The sequence below is a fragment of the Dendropsophus ebraccatus genome, chromosome 15, assembly GCF_027789765.1.
Source record: "Dendropsophus ebraccatus isolate aDenEbr1 chromosome 15, aDenEbr1.pat, whole genome shotgun sequence".
NCBI classification, from domain to species: domain Eukaryota; kingdom Metazoa; phylum Chordata; class Amphibia; order Anura; family Hylidae; genus Dendropsophus; species Dendropsophus ebraccatus.
This window is the reverse complement of record NC_091468.1, coordinates 35,162,398-35,181,789: the sequence shown is the minus strand read 5'-3', so window position 1 is coordinate 35,181,789 and position 19,392 is coordinate 35,162,398. Positions and strand designations below refer to the sequence as shown.

Genomic DNA, 19,392 nt, shown 5'->3' with positions numbered 1-19,392 from the left:
TTACATTAATTATTATTTTTTCTTTTTTTAGGTACCATGCTTTAAAACAAAGCTGTACTTACTTGTATCCAGGTCCTGTCTCCTAAGGCAGGTTTTTGGTCTTGTACTGAATCATAAAAAGAGATTAAACGCTGGAAGTCCCGGTTATCTGTGCTCACAGAGAAGGCAGTTATTTGATTGATGGACACATTGAGGCATAACACTCTGTACTGAGCGGGATTTCTCAGCATTTTTTCAACCAGCACAAGACTAAAAAGCTGCCTTCAGGAGACTGGACCTGGATACAAGTAAGTACAGCTTTGTTTTAAAGCATGATAAAAAAAATGAATGTAAATGACATCTACTGTTGATTTGGATTTTGTAAGTAAAAACGACAGGTACACTGTAAGTGACAATAATGCTTTAAAGGTTAAGAAGTGGTAAAAACAGGCAAATCCTATATTGTGGCCAACATATAGGAAAGGACATGAGGGGTAAAATACAGAAGAACAGATAAGGAAGGCTGTTTTTAAACCACATTTGCCAAATAAGCTGTGAAATTTTCCAATGCATAAAGAAAAGATATCCATAGACCCTCCATGATCCCACTGTGTCATTTTTGCTTTGGTTAGGGTGGTTTACGTTTATTTGTTTGATGGAGTAGAACACGTTTCAGCTCTATTCCACTGAGCCACATCGAGTAAAAAAAAAAGTTTACCGGATGGAATGCCATGTCTTTAAGAAATATATATATATATATTGATGTACACACCGCCCTGACATAGGCTTTCACTACACAGCAAAAAACACAATGGGAAAATAGCTGAAGGAAGGAGAGAACTGTAGGAAATGGGTAATAAAAATTGAAGAGGAACTTCTATCTTTCTAGAAGGTGTTGGGGAGAAATGACAAAGCATAGATTGGCATATAGGATAAAAAAGTACTATAATATCAGTTTTGGTGCCCAAGCCTTAAAGGATATTCCAGTATACAAAACAAAGAAAAAATCCACACTGTAAAGTAATATAACAGAATCGGGCATTCATGCAGAGTCATTACACACAAAATAAAGGTACAACTGTTGTTCTTTATGTGCTCGTTCTCAATGCAATAAGGGTGGGCTAGGCTTCAGCAGCAGCCCAAGTGGGTAGCAGGCTAGAGTTCCCACAATGCTTTGCTGACATCTCTTCCACTCCTCCCCAGTATTACCCTGGCGGCTAAAGAGCAAGTCTCCACCCTTTTGTGCACTTTATATGGTGCTACCTCCCTATTTAGCCCCTCACCTTAGTTCTCAATTACAGCCGCTCTTGTTTCTGAGACAAATAACATCTTGGGCTATAACTCCTAATGCTGTAACTGGGCATGCTCGATCGCTGAGCTACAGGAGGACAAAGTGGAACAGATGGCAGTTATGCATTGTGGGAACTGTAGCCTGCTGCCCTGTTGGGCAAGGTAATGGTACATGTTTGGGGTGCAGTGTTTATGTTTTACTATTATTCTCTGTATAATTACTCTGCGGTCTTCCATGTCCGAATGCCAGAATACCCTTTAACATTATTATTACTGTACCTTTAAATATTAAAGCGACTCTGTACCCACAATCTGTCCCCCCAAACCACTTGTACCTTCAGATAGCTGCTTTTAATCCAAGATCGTTCCTGGAGTCCGCTCGACAGGTGATGCAGTTATTATCCTAAAAAACAACTTAAAAACTTGCAGCCCATGCCAAACGGGACTATCTGTTCCCTAACTTTGCACCACCCCTCCGTCCCTCCTCCTCTTCATCATTAGGAATGCCACTGGAACATTTTCTCAATGCTGAACATGTGCTTAATGATTCAGTCCATGTGCCGGGCTGACACAGCTGATGAATAGGAGACAATCTGCCTGGAGCATTCCTAATAATTAGGAGGGTGGGGAGTTGAGACAGAGAGGTTATGTCAGCCTAATGCATACGCAATGTAAGCTCCGACTGTTGGGCACGGGGCTGCCAGTTTAAAAGTTGTCCTTTAGGACAATAACTGCATCACCTGCTAAACGGACCCCAGGACAGATCTTGGATTAAAAGCAGCTATCCAAAGTGGTTTTGGGGGGTCAGATTGTGGGTACAGAGTCACATTTTTTTCATGAGCGATATCATCTGTATTGTTTCGTATTGGCTACAATAAGGGGTTTTGTTATTGTGTGTCATGGTAGCAAGCTGTTATACTGTACACAATGGAAAAAAATGGGCAAAACTTACATGCTGTGTTATACCAAGTGCAAGGCTTAAGGCGACAGTGCTTGACACAGGGACTGTCACCTTGGTGTCTATTGAATCCCCTGTTTGGTACGTTGCCCATTTAGGCCCTGCACTAGGCTTAATACAAAAAACGTGGGTGAAATATGAAGGAAAGGGTTTCCTTTGAACACTGGTACATGTCAGTGATATACATTCTTATTTGACATATTCCAAAGCCATTTAGAAGTCATATTGTTAGAAACCATAGATACGATAAGGCAGATATGCTGTACTATAATCATTATGTGGATCATTAAATTTATGATTTTTCCTGTATGTTTTTGTGTGCGTTGGTCCCTTTTTGTTTTTTTTCACATAGTTTAAGTTTTGGGGTATCTTTTCTCCTGCATCTCCTCCTGTGCGTCGGGCCCCTCGTTTTGCTGCCCGTCCCAAGGTACAAATTGCTTGTCTCGGCAAGCTGAGTGTATCACCTAACTATATTACACATTACGCTGGCTTCCTAAACTCGCTGTAGCTAAGGCAGTATATAACATTGCTCTTACCAGGCTTGCAGCTTGAACGTGAAGTCTACATCTGCCTCCTGTGCCCATTTCATCAAGGTTTGTAGATGAGCTGCCAGCTTCCTCTGTAGTATGACGTGGAATAGCACTAACCAGTCTATTGCATTCTAACTTCTAGGAAAAACACATCTGTAGGCTATATCTTATTAAACTTTAGATACCTCTCCATCCTTCCATTAAATATGATTTGCTACCATACATGTAATTTTCCCTTTATTTAAACATAACTGAGTTTTGTGTCAAATTTGATTCTGTCTGTTCATATATTTGACCATTTAAAGGGGTTCTTAAGCGTTAGGCCACTTTCTTCTAGAGACAGCACCGCTCTTGTCTCCAGTTAGGATGCCAGTTTTGTAACTCTGTTCCATTGATGTGATTGAAGCTTAAAGTGAATGTACCATCAGGTTTCCTGGTACAGCGCCATCCTATTCCCGGGCACCGGCCGGGCGTGAAGCACTGGAGGCGGGCCAGCCAATCCCCAGTGAGAGGAAACCCCCGCCCCTCTATGATGCGGCTCCATTCATTCTAATGGTACTGATGGTACATTTGCTTTAATTGCAAACCACACCTGAACTGGAGACAAGAGTTGTGTTGTTTCTAGAAGCAAGTAGCCTTCTTTTTCTAACGGATAACCCCTTTAAGAGCAGTTATTATGAGACAGATGTATGTGATCACATATCTATACATTTTACTGGAGTTTGCAAATCTAATACGTTTTACGGTTATCTAGATACTATTTACAGCGGGGATGGGGAACCTTCGACCCTCAAGGTGTTGCAGAACTACAATTCCAGGCTTGATGGCAATTTTTGTAGTTTTTCAATAGTTTGAGGGCCGAAGGTTCCCCATTCCTGATTTACAGCATATTTTCATGCCTATGCTCATAATCAATTACTGTAAATCCAGTGTAGGAAAAGCTAAAATACACATTTTTGGGGTTCTATACATTAAAGGGCTACTGTTGGTGTAAAAACTTCTTGTCTTGTCATAGTAGCAGTAGTAGTCAGAAGTTGTAATGGTTCTGTGTTTTCTGAATGTGTTTTTTATTAAAAAAAAAAAAAGCAGAAGAGCCGGTGTGAGTGCTATTGCTTTTCAGGTCTGATTGGCTTTTCCAGCTATGCTTGCTGAGCCAAATAAAGACGTGTGGGCTAACAGAAAGTCTATAATTAATAATGAGTGATCTTGCCGAAGGTTCGGCAACGTTTATCCGAACCCAAATGCTTGTCATCGGACTCCTGGCATCTGGAGAAGTTGAATGCAGCTCTAGGAAGTCCTGGAAAACATGGTACAGCTAATCTATGTTTTCCTGGCAGCCCTAATGGGGCATCCAACGTCTCCATCCCCGGGAATCAAATGACAAGCGTTTGGGTTCAGATGAACATTGTTGAACATGAACTTTCGGCAAGTTCGCTGATCACAATTCGTAATTTGTACACAGCTAACCATTCAAATCACTGGAGATAAATCTCAGTGTTAAACCTGGGGGCCACACAGCGCCCAGAGAAGCAATTCTGCCCTTTCTTTCTAGCTTTTGGTGGGATTTAAGTAACATGACCTTTACTGAACATTACATCACCTGCAAACCAATAATGTGTGATAGGTGCATGTCTGACCACTTGGACCCCATCATGAGAATGAAGAGGTATTTCAGCTCCGCTCTCTTCATTTCAGTGGAAATGAACAGCAATACCACCAATGGGTGACAGAAACTCGACAGTTCTGTGGATATGACATATTTGTCTTGAATAGGAAACCAGTAATAGAAGGTGCATTGAATAAATCTATTTGCTGTGCTGATATTCATTACTGCCATGTCAGAGAAAGAGCAACAAACTTTAAAGTAAATGTAAAAATAAAACTTGTATGTTACAGAAAACTTCTACTTTCCTGCCCCCTTTCCTAAAAGCATCTTTCACTCAGCAAAGATAACTGAAATCTTCCCTGAGACAGTATTATTGCAGGTGGACATAGAAGTCTGTATATTGGAAAATGGAGAGAAACTCAGATATAACTTCAGTGAGTGTTACATTGCTGCTCAGTACTGCTCTATAATGTCCTCCATGATGCTGCTGCCTATGGGGGTGTGTTATAGAGCTAAAGGGAAACAGAATTCCCACTTCTTTGTGCGCATTGTATTGGAGACATCATAGCAGCTAATACCCAGAAATAAAGCCTGATTAGGGGAAAACTAGTGGAAATGCTGTATACAAGTTATACCATGACCAGATATAGTGCTATTCATTGTATCCTGAAGTCACCTAGAAATGCAGGTACATGTTCAAGCCTTTCTCCATAGATATTGAAGTCACCAACGTTGGCACTCTTTACGCTCTCTTTACTGATAACATTTGTCAAAAATAAATAAAACACAGCAATCGCTTAGCTCAGGGAGACCAGCGACCAAAAAAATCAAATGGAGTACTCACTGAAGAGTCTCCACTGATGCATTGCCCCCTATAAATTTAAATATGCAAAAGAAGTGTCCGTGGAGTCTCAGTTACAAGTCTCAAAACACAGGAATAGCCAGATATCCCTCCAGGGGAGGGAAGCCTATTGCCAAGGGGGTTCCTCCCAGTGGGGAGAGCACCAAAACACTCTGATACGTAGCCCCTTAAGTCCCACTCGATTGTGAGTATTGGAACATAAATAGGGAAATACCAGGGTGGCCCCTTTTACGTCAAAGTCTAACTCTGTGGCGAGTATTGCGACATGACAAGGGTTTACAAAGGCAGGCATCCATCCACAGACGATCGTTTCGGGGTAGTTGCCCCCTGTCAATGTGGAGTAGGATTCTAGTTAGCAGGGGCAATGAAAAATAGACCAACAAAACACAGCAATCACTGAGCTCAGGGAGACCAGCGACAAAAAAATCAAATGGAATACTCACTGAAGAGTCTCCACTGATGCATTGCCCCCTATAAATTTAAATATGCAAAAGAAGGGTCCGTGGAGTCTCAGTTATGTAAACAGTTATGTTCCAATACTCGCAACCGAGTGGGACTTAAGGGGCTACGTATCAGGGTGGTTTGGTGATCTCCCCACTGGGAGGCACTCCCTTGGCAATAGGCTTCCCTCCCCTGGAGGGATATCTGGCTATTCCTGTGTTTTGAGACTCGTAACTGAGATTCCACGGACCCTTCTTTTGCATATTTAAATTTATAGGGGGCAATGCATCAGTGGAGACTCTTCAGTGAGTATTCCATTAGTTTTTTTTGTTGCTGGTCTCCCTGAGCTCAGTGATTGCTGTGTTTTGTTGGTCTATTTTTCATTGCTCCTGTCAGCCAGAATCCTACTCCACACTGACAAGGGGCAACTACCCCGAAACGATCGTCTGTGGATGGATGTCTGCCTTGGTAAATCCTTGTCATGTCGCAATACTCGCCACAGAGTTAGACTTTGACGTAAAAGGGGTCACCCTGGGATTTCCCTATTTATGTTCCAGTACTCGCAAACGAGTGGGACTTAAGGGGCTACGTATCAGGGTGGTTTGGAGATCTCCCCACTGGGAGGCACCCCCTTGGCAATAGGCTTCCCTCCCCTGGAGTAATATCTGGCTATTCCCGTGTTTTGAGACTCGTAACTGAGACTGCACGGACCCTTCTTTTGCAAAAATAAATAAGTTGAATTTGCAGATCTATTTTGAAGAATCACATCTATTCTGCAAAACAGTTGATTAAATTAAGATGAAACGGCTTTGCGACAGCACATTGTCCCAGCCGTGTGGCTGCAGGTGACGGCTATCATTTAGTCTCCACTTAGGCCAGCGCGGCTCAGCAGTCATACAAGCGGCCTGTATAATTAGACGCCTCATTTCTGGGGGTTTGAAGTCACGAGTACAGAGTAGTTACCGGCTGCGCATGTTTGCTCATAGACTGCTACATTGCAGGCAGCCCTTTATAAGCCGAAACCTTTGTCCTTCTGTGCACCTGTGTAAGTCATTAGCAGGGCTTGTTGTTATGAGGAGAACAGGCTTTGGAGTTATGTAAGGGAACAGCGCTCCTTGAAGAACTAACAGTACCTGCCTTTGCATGTCCATGTGACATCCAGACTCTCTCTTCTTTTTTCCTTTCATAAATTGTTAATAGTTTAAAAGGAACGTCGGCATTTGAAGCAAGTTTATTTTGTGCTATAAATATGCACTGAGGATGAGGAGATGAAGGGAACAAATGGGTCTTTTTTTCTGACTTAGTTTTAAGCTGTCAGGCTATCTGGAAGATGATGGATCGAAAAAAAAATTATATAAAGAAATATAGCTAAATAATTTACCAAGGGTGAATCAAGTTGTAAAACGCTGCTTTCTGTGCTCTGAAAGGTGCATTTGGTAGGATAAATTACGTTACAGTTACCATCCTGGCCCCGTCACCCTATAATGAAGTTCTGGAAAGCTGTGCTGTGTGATGCCCTGAGGATGCGGAGTCTGGAATTGCATATTTATGCTGGAGTTACTGACTGCCAGGAAGAAAATCAAATCCTTCTGACGGAGAATACAATTTAATTGTTGGCAGAGTTGTGGAATGTAGAAAGTGCATGTACGTGCTCGCCTAGTAATGAAGGACAGGTTGTTTATAGTGCCAGGATGTTACTGGAAATACATGCCCATGTAGTGCACCAAGGTGTCAGTGACCAATGTTGTTTGCCTAAGCAATTCCAGAGCAGATCTCTATGCGTGACCCATTGCTGATAGGTAATAATTTTTAATGATATTTTTGTTGTTGACCATCAAACGCTTTGCTCGTTAACGTTTTGCAACTATATAGGAGAAAGTCTAAAACCAAATGAAAGATAGCCCTGAAGAGTGGAATCGTCTTCAGTTCTCTTGTATAAGCCTAGTTTAGATTCTGCTATTGAGCACCCATTATGGATGGGGACACTGTGTGAAATACACCCAGGATATTTGATTTTTCAATCGCCACCCCTACAAACTTCCTTAGATGTGCAGTAGACAGTAGAAATTGTCAGAGAAAAGTGTTGTGAGATCTCAATATCTGGATAAAGTCCTGCCACAGTACCCCTATTACAGAAGAGCACAACTCGGCATGCTGGAGACTGATCATTCCACATTACGATACCGGTGGGTAAAGAAGTTGTATGCAGTCCCAGGGAGTCTTGGAAAACATGGCTATGGCTCTAGGCCATAGGCTATATGTATGTTTTCCAGGACTCCATAGGGTTTCATCCAACTTTTTTAGCAGCCGGTACTCAAATACTGAATGATCTGCTCGAGTTGCGCTCATTTCTACCTACTCCCATGACCATGTCCCTATAGGCTACATAAAAGCCATTGTCTACTAAAGGGGGATCTCATGACTGTGGTTGCCACTGGTGCGACATGAACTAGAAGAAAATCTGAGGCATAAAACTGTGTTACTATATAGAAACTTAGATGCAATATCAGAGGCATAACATATGTTACTATATAATACAGCGACACAGGTTTCAGTGTGATCCAAGTCTTATAGCCGGAATGGTCTTAAGTTGAAGTAGTGCAACTTACTTTTTGCTTCCGTTGGTCCGATAAGGTGTCAGTACATGTGCTGAATATCACTGCAGAGACTGACATTCAGGAACGAGGCAAGCAGTCTCTTATCCAGTGAAGATGTCTTCTACCTGGGCCATTATTTTGTTTGGAAAGGTATCATTTCCTCCTTAAATCTCTCTCCATTCAGGTACTTAGATATTAATCTGTCAGTTTGCCGTCTCTCTCCCTTGTCATTTTGCCTGCTTTGGTAGGACATGTATTATTATTTGATTCCAAAGCCCATTTTCTTGAAGTGCTGTAACAAATAACACACACATACCCAGCTGTCAGGCCGCATTGCCTCCCTGTATATTATTACAAGATGCAGACCTTGAAAATCCCGTTGTAGAAAGCTCAATCATTTTTGTTATTGAATCTTTGAGAGTCTATTATTTTTGTTATTTTATGCGCATGAAATAAGGTTACTTCTCTCGATTCTTATTTCCAGTTTTTGCCATTCTCTCAGACACGAGCAGAGCTAATCTATGTTTTCAACTATCATGAAACGGAATTTGGAAGAACTACTGTAGGTTGTTTGAGGATACATGAAACAAGGTTTATTTTAGCTTGGAGCTTGAAGCACAGAGAAGCACAATATAATGTTATTCAGTCAACAAATAAGCCAAAAAAAAAAAAAAGTTTCATGGTCGCTTTGGGCTCTGTAGTGTGGGAGACGAGATAAGGTTTAAAAAACAGCTATTTGTCTAGAAAAATGACATGATGTGGTCTGGAGTTCTGTAATAACAATTTATCTGGAATTCTTAGAGCAAACTCATGTACTGGTAAAGCAGGATGGTGCTCACTGTAGGGGGAAAATGATACGAAAGGAGTGAGGCAGACTGTGGTGGTTGTTCCTAAATTCAGCTATATATGTAAATAAAATATATATGATATTGTTACCATGTGATAAAGGTAAATTAATGTAGGAAAAAATTCAGGGGTGTTCCAATCTTGTCTCTTCAGGGTTTCAGTCCCACCCTGGCCTGTTTTCGGCCACTGGATGTGGTCAGAAAGTCGAAAATAGCCAAAGAAGGCGAGTTACGCAGTTTGCATAACTCCAACTTTACTTTAATGGGCCTTGGACACATGCGGTATCATCTGGTAGTTTCGTAAACAGCTCAGTGCAAACTTTTCAGTTCAGTGCACTGCGCTATGTCGTGGCATAGCAGAGAGTAAGGGGGGAAGTAACAGTGAGTACTACTGGCAAAAAGCCCAGCTTTGGTACTGCCTCCTAAAATGAACAGAATGAGAAATGGCTGTGAAGCATAGACGGGACTCTAAGAGGCTTGTTAAGGGTCAATACTATAAAAACATGATTTTTTTTTTTTTTTTTTTTTCAAGACAAGGTACATTTTACAATCAAACTGGCTAGTATTTTAGGACCATATAGCCTTTCTAACAAAATCATTGAGCATATGAGCTGACCTGTCAAACTGTTTGGGTTCGACAACATTCTCTGCTCGGCATTTAATTTCCAGTGGATTCCGCCCTCGGACTGCCAAGAAGACATGGATACAGCTTATGGCTGTATATCCATGTTTTCCAGGACTCCTTAGGGCGGCATCCAACTTCTGCAGCTACAGAAAATCAAATTTAGAGCTTTTTTTTTTTTTTTTTACAACATTTCCAGCTCACAGGCAATTTTCTAAGAAGAAAAAAAAACAGAGCACCTTTTTAAAGGCAATCTATTAGTTCCAGGGCCTACCTGAGGTGCTGACAGTGTGCTGTAGTTGGTAGTCCCCATGTGAGTATGGTAATTTGTGGATTGGATTATGCAAAATATTGGGTCTCCTACTGTAATGAAGAATCAAAGAGGATTTGTGGCTCAGTGTGTGTGCGGCACTTTCTGCCACGCCTCACCACTCCTTCCTCCTTCCTCTTCTTCATGAATAATCAATTCTGCCCACCCTCCTGTTTACCTGCTCTGTCAGCCAGTGTCTGCCTCCAAAGGATTGATCTGCAATCAGATATAGTTGAATCTTCTAGCCTAGCTGTGTAGGAGCTGTAGTGTAGAGGTCTAGAGACCAACTGCAGATTTTTTTTCCTGGGTTCCATTCCCCTGATGGAAATTAAATGTTTTTTTTTATGTATCTTTATAGTAAAGGGCAAAGAATCTCCATCCCAAATTAGTTTTAAAATCCATTTTTTTCCTTATACAATGATGAGAAAAAATAACTATACTGTATTTCATCTCCATCAGGGTAATGAGATCCAATTTGTTATTGTCCTCTAGAGAAGTGATTTACCCCCAGACCATTGGTCCAATGCAGTTAAGTTGGAGATTTAATATATATATATATATATATATATATATATATATATATATATATATATATGATTTCAGATCACTAGGCAGTTTTTATCTGGAATAAACACTCTGAGACACTGGCTGACAGCGTGAGTGAGTGGGAGGCCGGGCAGCAGTGACTATTCATGAAGAAGAGGGAGGAGAAAGCAGTGGTGAGGCAGTTGGTAATGGACAATTTACCACAGGATAACATGCTCACAAGGGAACTGCCAAACACGGCACACTGTCAGCACCTCAGATTGGGGTCGGGTGCTGACAGAATCCCTTTAAGGTTCATATTTCATTATCTTTCGGAGGTCGACTAATACATTCCAACCTTAGTCCACAGAGTGCACAAAATACATGTGTAAAATGATACACTAATATGCACCCTATTGATTGTAATAGGAAATATGCACCATCCTGCACATACTGCATACTGTTACATATGACAGAATACTAATGCATTCAAGGTTTTTTTTTTTAAACTGAGGTATAAGAAAAAAAAACCTTCTAATAGAAGGGTTGTCCATGACACTAAATCAGATATAGCAGACAGGTGCCATGCAGTACACCTTATTACATTGAACAAACGGGTGATGTAAGTATTGTACATAGCTGAACCAGATATCAGGGGCCAAAAGCCCAACCTTTAGCTGTTTAAAAACTGTTAAATTGTTGAAACAAGTACCATAATGCCTGGACTGTAGAGCAGAGCAAACTTCGAGCATGCACTGGTTTGTCTTAACCCAAATGCTCTGTATTTGGGCTGCTTCCAATTTAAGCAGCCACCGCTAATCAAATGCAGAGCAGTCAGGTTTTTCAACAGCTGGAGGTTGGGCACCCATGGTCTAGGGCAGGGGTCTCAAACGCGCGGCCCGCGGGCCAGCTGCTGCCCTCGGGACACTAGTTTGCGGCCCCCACCTCAATGGTAGCTTTCCTGTAAGTGCGGCCCTGACACTGTGCTCGTCTTCGGGAGGACGGGCGAACTGCTGCAGCCGTCCCTGATGCCGGCCCCCCTCTGCTGCGTCATCAGCTGCTCAGCCGCGATTAGCTGAGCTTAACTTTATGCCGGCCTCCCGAAGACGACGGAGAGGTGGGCGGTGGTGGTGGGAGGGGAGGTGTGCGGCGGCAGTGCGGGGCAGGTGAGTGGTGCAGGGGCCTACAGCCGCCTAGCAGAGCCGCCACCCCTAAGCGTCCCTGCCGCACATGCAGCTCCCCGGTATCTGGAGGAGGAGGCCGCTGGGACTGCAAGGTGATCGCATCGCTGCAAGTCCTGGGGCTGTTCAGCAGGATCGGGGGATGCAGTGCAGACCCCCGATCCTGCTTTACAGCCCCAGGACTTGCAGCGATGCGATCACCTCACCCTGCAGTCCCCGCGGCCTTCTCCTCCAGAGATCGAGGAGCTGCATGTGCGGCTGAGAGGAGAGAACCGGTGCCGGGGTGAGAGGAGGAGGAGGGGTGTGTGCCCAGCTCCTCACAGTCCCCTCTCAGTGACCCCCAGCTCCCCCCAGTCCCCTGTGTCACCCCCCAGTCCCCTCTTAGAGACTCCCAGTCCCCTGTGTCACCCCCAGTCTTCTGTGTCACCCCCAGTCCCTTGTGTCACCCCCTGCTCCCCCCAGTCCCCTGTGTCACCCCCTGCTTCCCCCAGTCCCCTCTCAGAGACCCCCAGTCCTCTTTGTCACCCCCAGTCCCGTGTCCCCCCTGCTCCCCCCAGTCCCCTGTGTCACCCCCCAGCTCCCCTCTGTCACCCCCCTGCTCCCCCCAGTCTCCTGTGTTACCCCCCTGCTCCCCCCAGTCCCCTGTGTCACCCCCCAGCTCCCCTCTGTCCCCCTTTGCTCCCCCCAGTCTCCTGTGTCACCCCCCAGCTCCCCTCTGTCACCCCCTGCTCCCCCCAGTCCCCTGTGTTACCCCCTGCTCCCCCCAGTCCCCTCTGTAACCCCCCAACTTCCCTCTTTCACCCCCTGCTCCCCCCAGTCCCCTCTGAGACCCCCAGTCCCCTATGTCACCTCCTGCTCCCCCCAATCCCCTGTGTCACCCCCCAGCTCCCCTCTGTCCCCCTTTGCTCCCCCCAGTCTCCTGTGTCACCCCCCAGCTCCCCTCTGTCACCCCCTGCTCCCCCCAGTCCCCTGTGTTACCCCCTGCTCCCCCCAGTCCCCTGTGTAACCCCCCAACTTCCCTCTTTCACCCCCTGCTCCCCCCAGTCCCCTCTCAGAGACCCCCAGTCCCCTATGTCACCTCCTGCTCCCCCTAGTCCCCTGTGTCACCCCCCTTCTCCCCCCAGTCCCCTGTGTCACCCTCTCCTCCCCCCAGTCCCCTGTGTCACCCCCCAGCTCCCCTCAGTCCCCTGTGTCACCCTCTCCTCCCCCCAGTCCCCTGTGTCAGCCCCCAGCTCCCCCCAGTCCCCTGTGTCACCCCCCCAGTCCCCTTCTTCTTGTGGAAAACCTGATGCGGTCCAGCCTCACCCAGACTCTACCTCCAGCGGCCCCCGGGTAAATTGAGTTTGAGACCCATGGTCTAGGGCTTTTGGCCCCTGGTATCTGTTCAGCTATGTACAGCACTTTTTCACCTGGTGGCCTGCAGGTTGGACACCCATGCCCTAGACATATACAGCTGACTAGTTTGTGTCTGTGGGAAAGAGTATTTGTAGCCAGAGCAAGGAGGAATGGATCAGAAATGAAGGACATTTGTAGGGTAAAGACTGCGATGTCCTCTTTTTTTTAAATTAATTCCTGGCTTTGGTTTTAAAAACTGCATTTAGAGGATATCTGAACATAGTTCACATCCAAATAAAATGTCATCAAGCAAATCTTTATGCTGGTAAAGTGTATAATACCGTATATTGTCCACCTCTTTTATAGAGGGAGCAGAAGCCGAATCACGCAATTTAATTTTCCCACTTTTCTAAGAATAACCTTATCATCTGTAATACCTGAATGATCACCACGGCTGATAATAAAGGTTAACGTGTTATTGAATGTTGTTAGCAGAGTGATGGAAGGAAACTGTTTATGTGCACTTTCTAATCTCTTTCACCTGTTCCTGGGGCATTCTAGGCACTATTACCTAATGGGGCATTGGTTTGTCTATCAGTAAGAGGATTAAGCGGCAGCGGTTTCCTTTTAAGTTATTATTGCTGCACGGTAGGAAGTGACAACTTTGGATTATAGCAGCCTGATGTAATCGCATCCTGGTGAGCTATGAATGTTTCCCAATAGTAATCAATCCCCTGCCGTGTCCACATCTTCCATAATTCTACGTTTTTATGGGTCAGAAAACATTCAAGGTTTTTTTTGCACAGTGCAGATGTGATACGCATTGAACGTTGTGCTTGTTCCCCTGCCCTTCGTTCTCCCTTTTATTACCATTACATCAGGAATCAGTATAGTTTCATTCCAGAATACATGAATATTTAGAATTCTGCTTCTCTGAGAAAATGCGTCCATTCAAGTACATACGACTAATGATGTTATAGTCAACCAAATAACCATAATGAAATAACAGTTACCCATAGGATAAAAACTGGCAGTCCTGGATACGTCAAAAATTCAGCTTAAAACTAAACATAAAACTTAACATATAAAAATAACAAACTCCGCGACAGAAGCTGACGCGTTTCAGTCTATGAACATTACTCATAGCTAGTGACATGCACTTCAGTTTCTGTCGCTGAGTTTTTTATTTTTGTACGTAAAGTTTTGTATGTTAAGTATTCTATTGTTTGTTGTTGACCACCACCACCACCATCACGGAAATTTTTGTTTTGAGACCACTGTAGACTGTTTTCTATTCAACCATTTTTACTTCCTGGTTTGGATCATTTGAGCAAGGGACCTGCTAAACTACTACATAGACCAGCATTCTCTGCGTGCTGGCCTCCCACCCCATTCCTTAACGCTTACTTATTGTAAAACTTTCTACATTTCCTCCCCCAGTGACCACTAGCCAATGTGAAGTAAGAACCACACAAACACCCAGCCATCATTTCTCCATATGATTCTTCAGCGTATCACCAGATGCTGCTGCCTCTGCTGTAACATGATAGAGGCCGTCAGCACAGGCGTTACAGTATCTGTGTAGAAGAGCTGACTGCCACGGTCCAGTGATGTCCCTGCATGTATATACAAGCTCTGCTGGATGGGGGAAGAAGATGGGGGGGGGGGTCGCGCTTCTCCTCCCGAAATTTTCTGGTTAACGGATTTGTGTTATGGAGAGAGTAGTTGATAAGCGAGACAGTAAAAAAGTTCTGTAGTATAGGATGTGTAAATAAAGAATATTTCTTTTTATATTGGTTTTGTTTAAAATAGTTTTTGGCTGTTGTTGGGCACACATACTTTCTATCAACAGCTGAAGTCATAATTTTATATACACTTCATTGGGGGAAAGAAATGAGCTAACATATTCCCCACAATGCCCTATATCAGTATGCTCTTCTGCTTTTGGACCGTGTCTCAACACAACATTTTCCCTTTAAACCATAGCCATAGAGAGCCATTGGCATAACAACATTATTTTAATGCACATTGTCTTGCTGTCCCTATTGTCTGTTGAGTGGTAACAATATCATTTAGATTATTTTGCATGTTCCCCTTAGTCATTTCAGAATAAGTTCTTTAACTACAATGGGTTCTAAATTTCAAAGAGTTATTTCTGTGGGAACATTGGAGAACATTGCACAGAAGACACTTGCAACTATAATTTCCAGCCTGTCATATTGTTTTTGTAAATTGTCGCTTCTTATGCAGATATGGAAGTTGAGGTCAACCCCTTGACAGCATATATTTGCACTCTGTTTCATTTTTGCTCTATACAGTAGTACCTTAATGAGAAGTCATTTACAGTCATAGTAATTTAACTCATCACAGCAATGATGGTTTTTATTGTATCTTTCAGCCTCCTGTTGTGGTTCCTCACAGGATTCACTCGACTAGTCGGAGTGTCAGAGAGGAAAAGACACGTTCAGAAATTAACTGTAAGCTGAAAGCAATCTCTGTTTTCTCATTTTCCCTTGAACACTTTTGCAATGTTGCCTACATATTTTGTTGCTTTTTTTATATTTGAAAGCCTACTGCATTTGTAGCATTTACAAGCTCCTACCTATATGTTTACTCTGTTGCCCAAGGGCCACAATATGTCTCCAGCCTACACTGCCTGTCATTGAATACTATGGATGAACACATGACTTCCTTAGGAGTCCTTACCAATCAAACTATTCCATTTTAAGAAGTCTGTAAGGCTATGTTCACACAACGTATACTTTCGTAAAACCACGGCCGTTGTACAATGGCTGTGATTATTACGAAAATATACATGAATTTGCCGTCTATGGGATCCCGGCCAAAGCGTATACACATAGTATGCGCTCCGGCCGGGATCCCTAGCGGCGCCGCAAACAACTGACATGTCAGTTTTCTGCGGCCGCTATTCATTGAACAGCGGCCGCTATTCATTGAACCCTGTCAGTGCGAACTGTGGAGCGAGCGGATCCGGACGCTCCCTCCATTGTCGGAGGTGGAGAGTTCTGATGCGGGCGCTCACGGATGCCCCCGCATCAGAACTCTGCGCTCCCCTAAGATCATCTGGCCGTTACTGCAGTACCAACCAGGATGATCTTTTCTGAGACCGGCCGTTCCGTGTCCCGACCGGGTCACGGAACGGCCGGTCCCATACTGTGTATGAACATGGCCTATAAATGCATCATGTTTGTACAGATAAATAATATGTTGACCAGATGCATAGGATTGAATCTTTACAGTGCCATGAAAATGCATTGATGTAGATTATAATAAAAAATGATAAGACAGTCTAAGCAAACCACAGTGCTTGAAGGCTATAAACACCTTTGACTGTTTTGGATTATTTTTTATTCTTACTTTGTAATTTTTATAATACATAAAGTATTTTCTCCATTGGTCCATTGTTTAAGAATTTTGCTTGGTTTCTCTTTTACATCCTCAGTTTATGCACATATAGTTATTGCAGCTGTGTCCTGTTGCTATTGAGCTTTTAACTGATTTTTGATGACATTAAAGGTCAACTTTCATAAATCAGAAATAAAAGTTTGAAGCAAAAGCAGCCTTTCTGATGGACCTAATTCTGAATAAGACGCTGCAGGCTGTAGAAGAGAAGCTAAACAAACTTTAATAAAAACATTTTCACATTTTTTGAGTGCTGCAAAAACATGTGTGTACTGGGTTAGAGAAATAGGCTTTGTTCAGAAAGCTGTAATGTAGCCACATTTTAGTGCCCATATTATAGACACACATTCTGTTCTTACCAATTTACCAAATTAAATGTGAGTTTATTTTCAAAAGCATTACAGCATTATTATCCTAAAATAAAAATGGCAGTAGTGCATCAAATAGGTTATCCAGGTTCATACAATTTTTGACAAATGCATCAGGGTGCAATAAAAATAAAAAAATTGTTTACTCACCTACCCTGATCCCCCACAACCCCAGTCTGACATCTTGCAGCCCCCATTCATCACTGCTGCTTCCTGGTTCCCAGACAAGTTGTCTCAGCAGTACCTGCCTGTCCAACCTCAGTAACTGATTGGCTGAGCAGGCAGAAACTGCTCATCTCAGAAGCAGGTGATAGGGATGATGAGCGGTTGACTGGATGACATGAGACCAGGGGGTGTGAAGACCTGGATAGGTGAACATCACGTACATTTTTTTTTTTTTTTTTTTTTTTAACTACAACCCAGCCATATATTTTTAAATTTTTTCCCCTTTAAATGTTGGAAATGTATTATTATAAGAAAATGACTGAAAATGTAATATTACTTTTTCTCATTGCAGTTGGCCAAGTAAAGTTTGATCCACCAATGAGGAAGGAGACAGAACCACATCATGATTTGGTAAGCAGTTAGGGGTCCTTTGTTAAACTTACCTACTGTTAAGACCCTCTTTTACTGACTTGTACTGTAATATCATGGTGACTCCCCTTTAATTATGATGTGAAGGACACCACCGGTGCCCTCATGGTGTATGTTTCTTTGCAGCAGGTAGATTGAAGGCTTTGTAGCTGTGAATTGTCGTTGTATGAAAGGGCTGCATACGCTTCACTTATTTACTTTGTGCAGAATACTATTCTCAGCACACTTTGTTTTATAAACTATTCTTTCTGCTCTTATTTAGCTTCCTAAGACCTTCTTTACCATTTTTTGTTCTCTTAAAGAATCCTGCATGTGGCAAATGATTTAAGAGGAAGGTCAGACAGAATGCATCCATCTTACTAATGCTTTTTGTGGGGTTTATCTAACATTTTCAAGTCTACTCTGGAGAATGCTTCAGTGATCTGATTTATGCATCTTCCATTTGTTGAAAATTCATTGACGGAGGTCTGCAGTTCCCACTACTATCACTTTTGTTTGCATTTGCCTCTAACAGAGTCCTGTTCTATTATGCAGTGATCTACTCATATGGTACATTACCAATGAAGAGAGTAGCATGCACGGTATGAGTGTAAGGGCTCGGCCACACTAGCGTTTTTCTTTGTTTCTAACGGATCCGTCTATATTAATTAAACGGATGATCATTAACTGATGAGCAGACTGATGCAAACTGATTGCAAAATGTTCATCTTTTTTTAATGGTCCGTTTGTATTTTGGCTTAAAAAAACTGACTTTTGTACATCAGTTTGCATCCGTTTGCATCAGTCAGCATCCGTTTTTTTATCCGTTTATTTTTCTTCTTTGGTTTCTTGCTGCTTCTGCGCATGCTCAGTGCAAAAACGGATGAAAAAAACGGATGTGAACGGAAATACCTTCCGTTTTAGATCCGTCCTCATTGACTACAATGTAAAAAAAAACCGGAAGTGCACTTTCCGTTCGTGATCTGTTTTTTTAAGCGGAAAGAAAAATACTGCAAACACTATTTTTTCTTCCGTTCCAAAAAACGGATCTTGAACGGATTGCATGCAAACGGAGCACAATTAGGGCAAACGGAGCACACTAAAATAGCATGGGAATCTATGGGGATTTTAACGGATCCGACAGTTTCCGTTTTGCTTACTCTAAAACGGAAAAGGTAGACGGAATGGTGCCGGATGGTCAAACGCTAATGTGAACGTAGCCTAAGTGTGGTGCTGTGGACCTGGCCAGGCGCTTGCTTTTGAGATTGATTTTTTTTTTTTTTTTAGAGCCTGCAAGTGTTATTCCCTCTTGTATATGTGCCGCTTTCAATCACTGTAAATAACTTGGGTATCTGTCTGCTAAACAGCTCGACAGGGACGATTTTTTGGACAGTGCAGAAGAAATATACTACACTGCAAGATCTAATCTGGTATATTCTTTTTCTTTGTCAACTTTACCTTTGTGTCTACTTTTATTGACTTTCAAACTAGTTTATATGTCGTTCCCCTGTTGTTCCTTTCAAGACCTAAGTCTGCACAGTACAGGATGTGCTTTAGTCCCGCATTGTTTATCATGATTCGTTTAACACCCAGACTAAAGAATGTTATACGTTCTCTCAGATCTTTCCAGACTTTACAGTTCATATATAAGTACATGGACCTATGACAGACTATTGGTTAGAATGCCTTTATTACAATAGAAGCAGGTTATATTTCTGGCTGTGTATGCGGTTACAACATGTCTGCATCCACTGCTTATTAGGCAATTGTTTTCTAACCACGCTCACCAGCCCTCCCGATACTGGCCCATTTATGGAAAGAAAGATTACTGTGAGCCAATATATCTGTTTCATTGTGCCAGCAACAGGCAACAGCAATACCTTGTGCAATATCATAGGAAAGGCAAGTCATAAAAGAAGCATGATTCCTACTGAGGCTCAGCTTTAC

General features: G+C 42.9%; 1 protein-coding gene across 6 annotated transcripts in view; it reads left to right on the top strand.

The window, feature by feature from the left end:
* The window catches only part of MAP4K3 (mitogen-activated protein kinase kinase kinase kinase 3), a 185,063-nt gene that overhangs the window by 106,728 nt on the left and 58,943 nt on the right, over window positions 1-19,392 (top strand). For 3 of the 6 annotated variants that reach the window (XM_069955269.1, XM_069955268.1, XM_069955274.1), the window contains exons 13-16: window positions 2,580-2,654; window positions 15,480-15,558; window positions 17,390-17,448; window positions 18,813-18,875. In XM_069955269.1, coding sequence (XP_069811370.1) covers window positions 2,580-2,654; window positions 15,480-15,558; window positions 17,390-17,448; window positions 18,813-18,875 — 276 coding nt within the window. The remainder of the gene's footprint in view (window positions 1-2,579; window positions 2,655-15,479; window positions 15,559-17,389; window positions 17,449-18,812; window positions 18,876-19,392) is intronic. The other 3 variants (XM_069955270.1, XM_069955271.1, XM_069955272.1) reach the window with 3 other exon arrangements.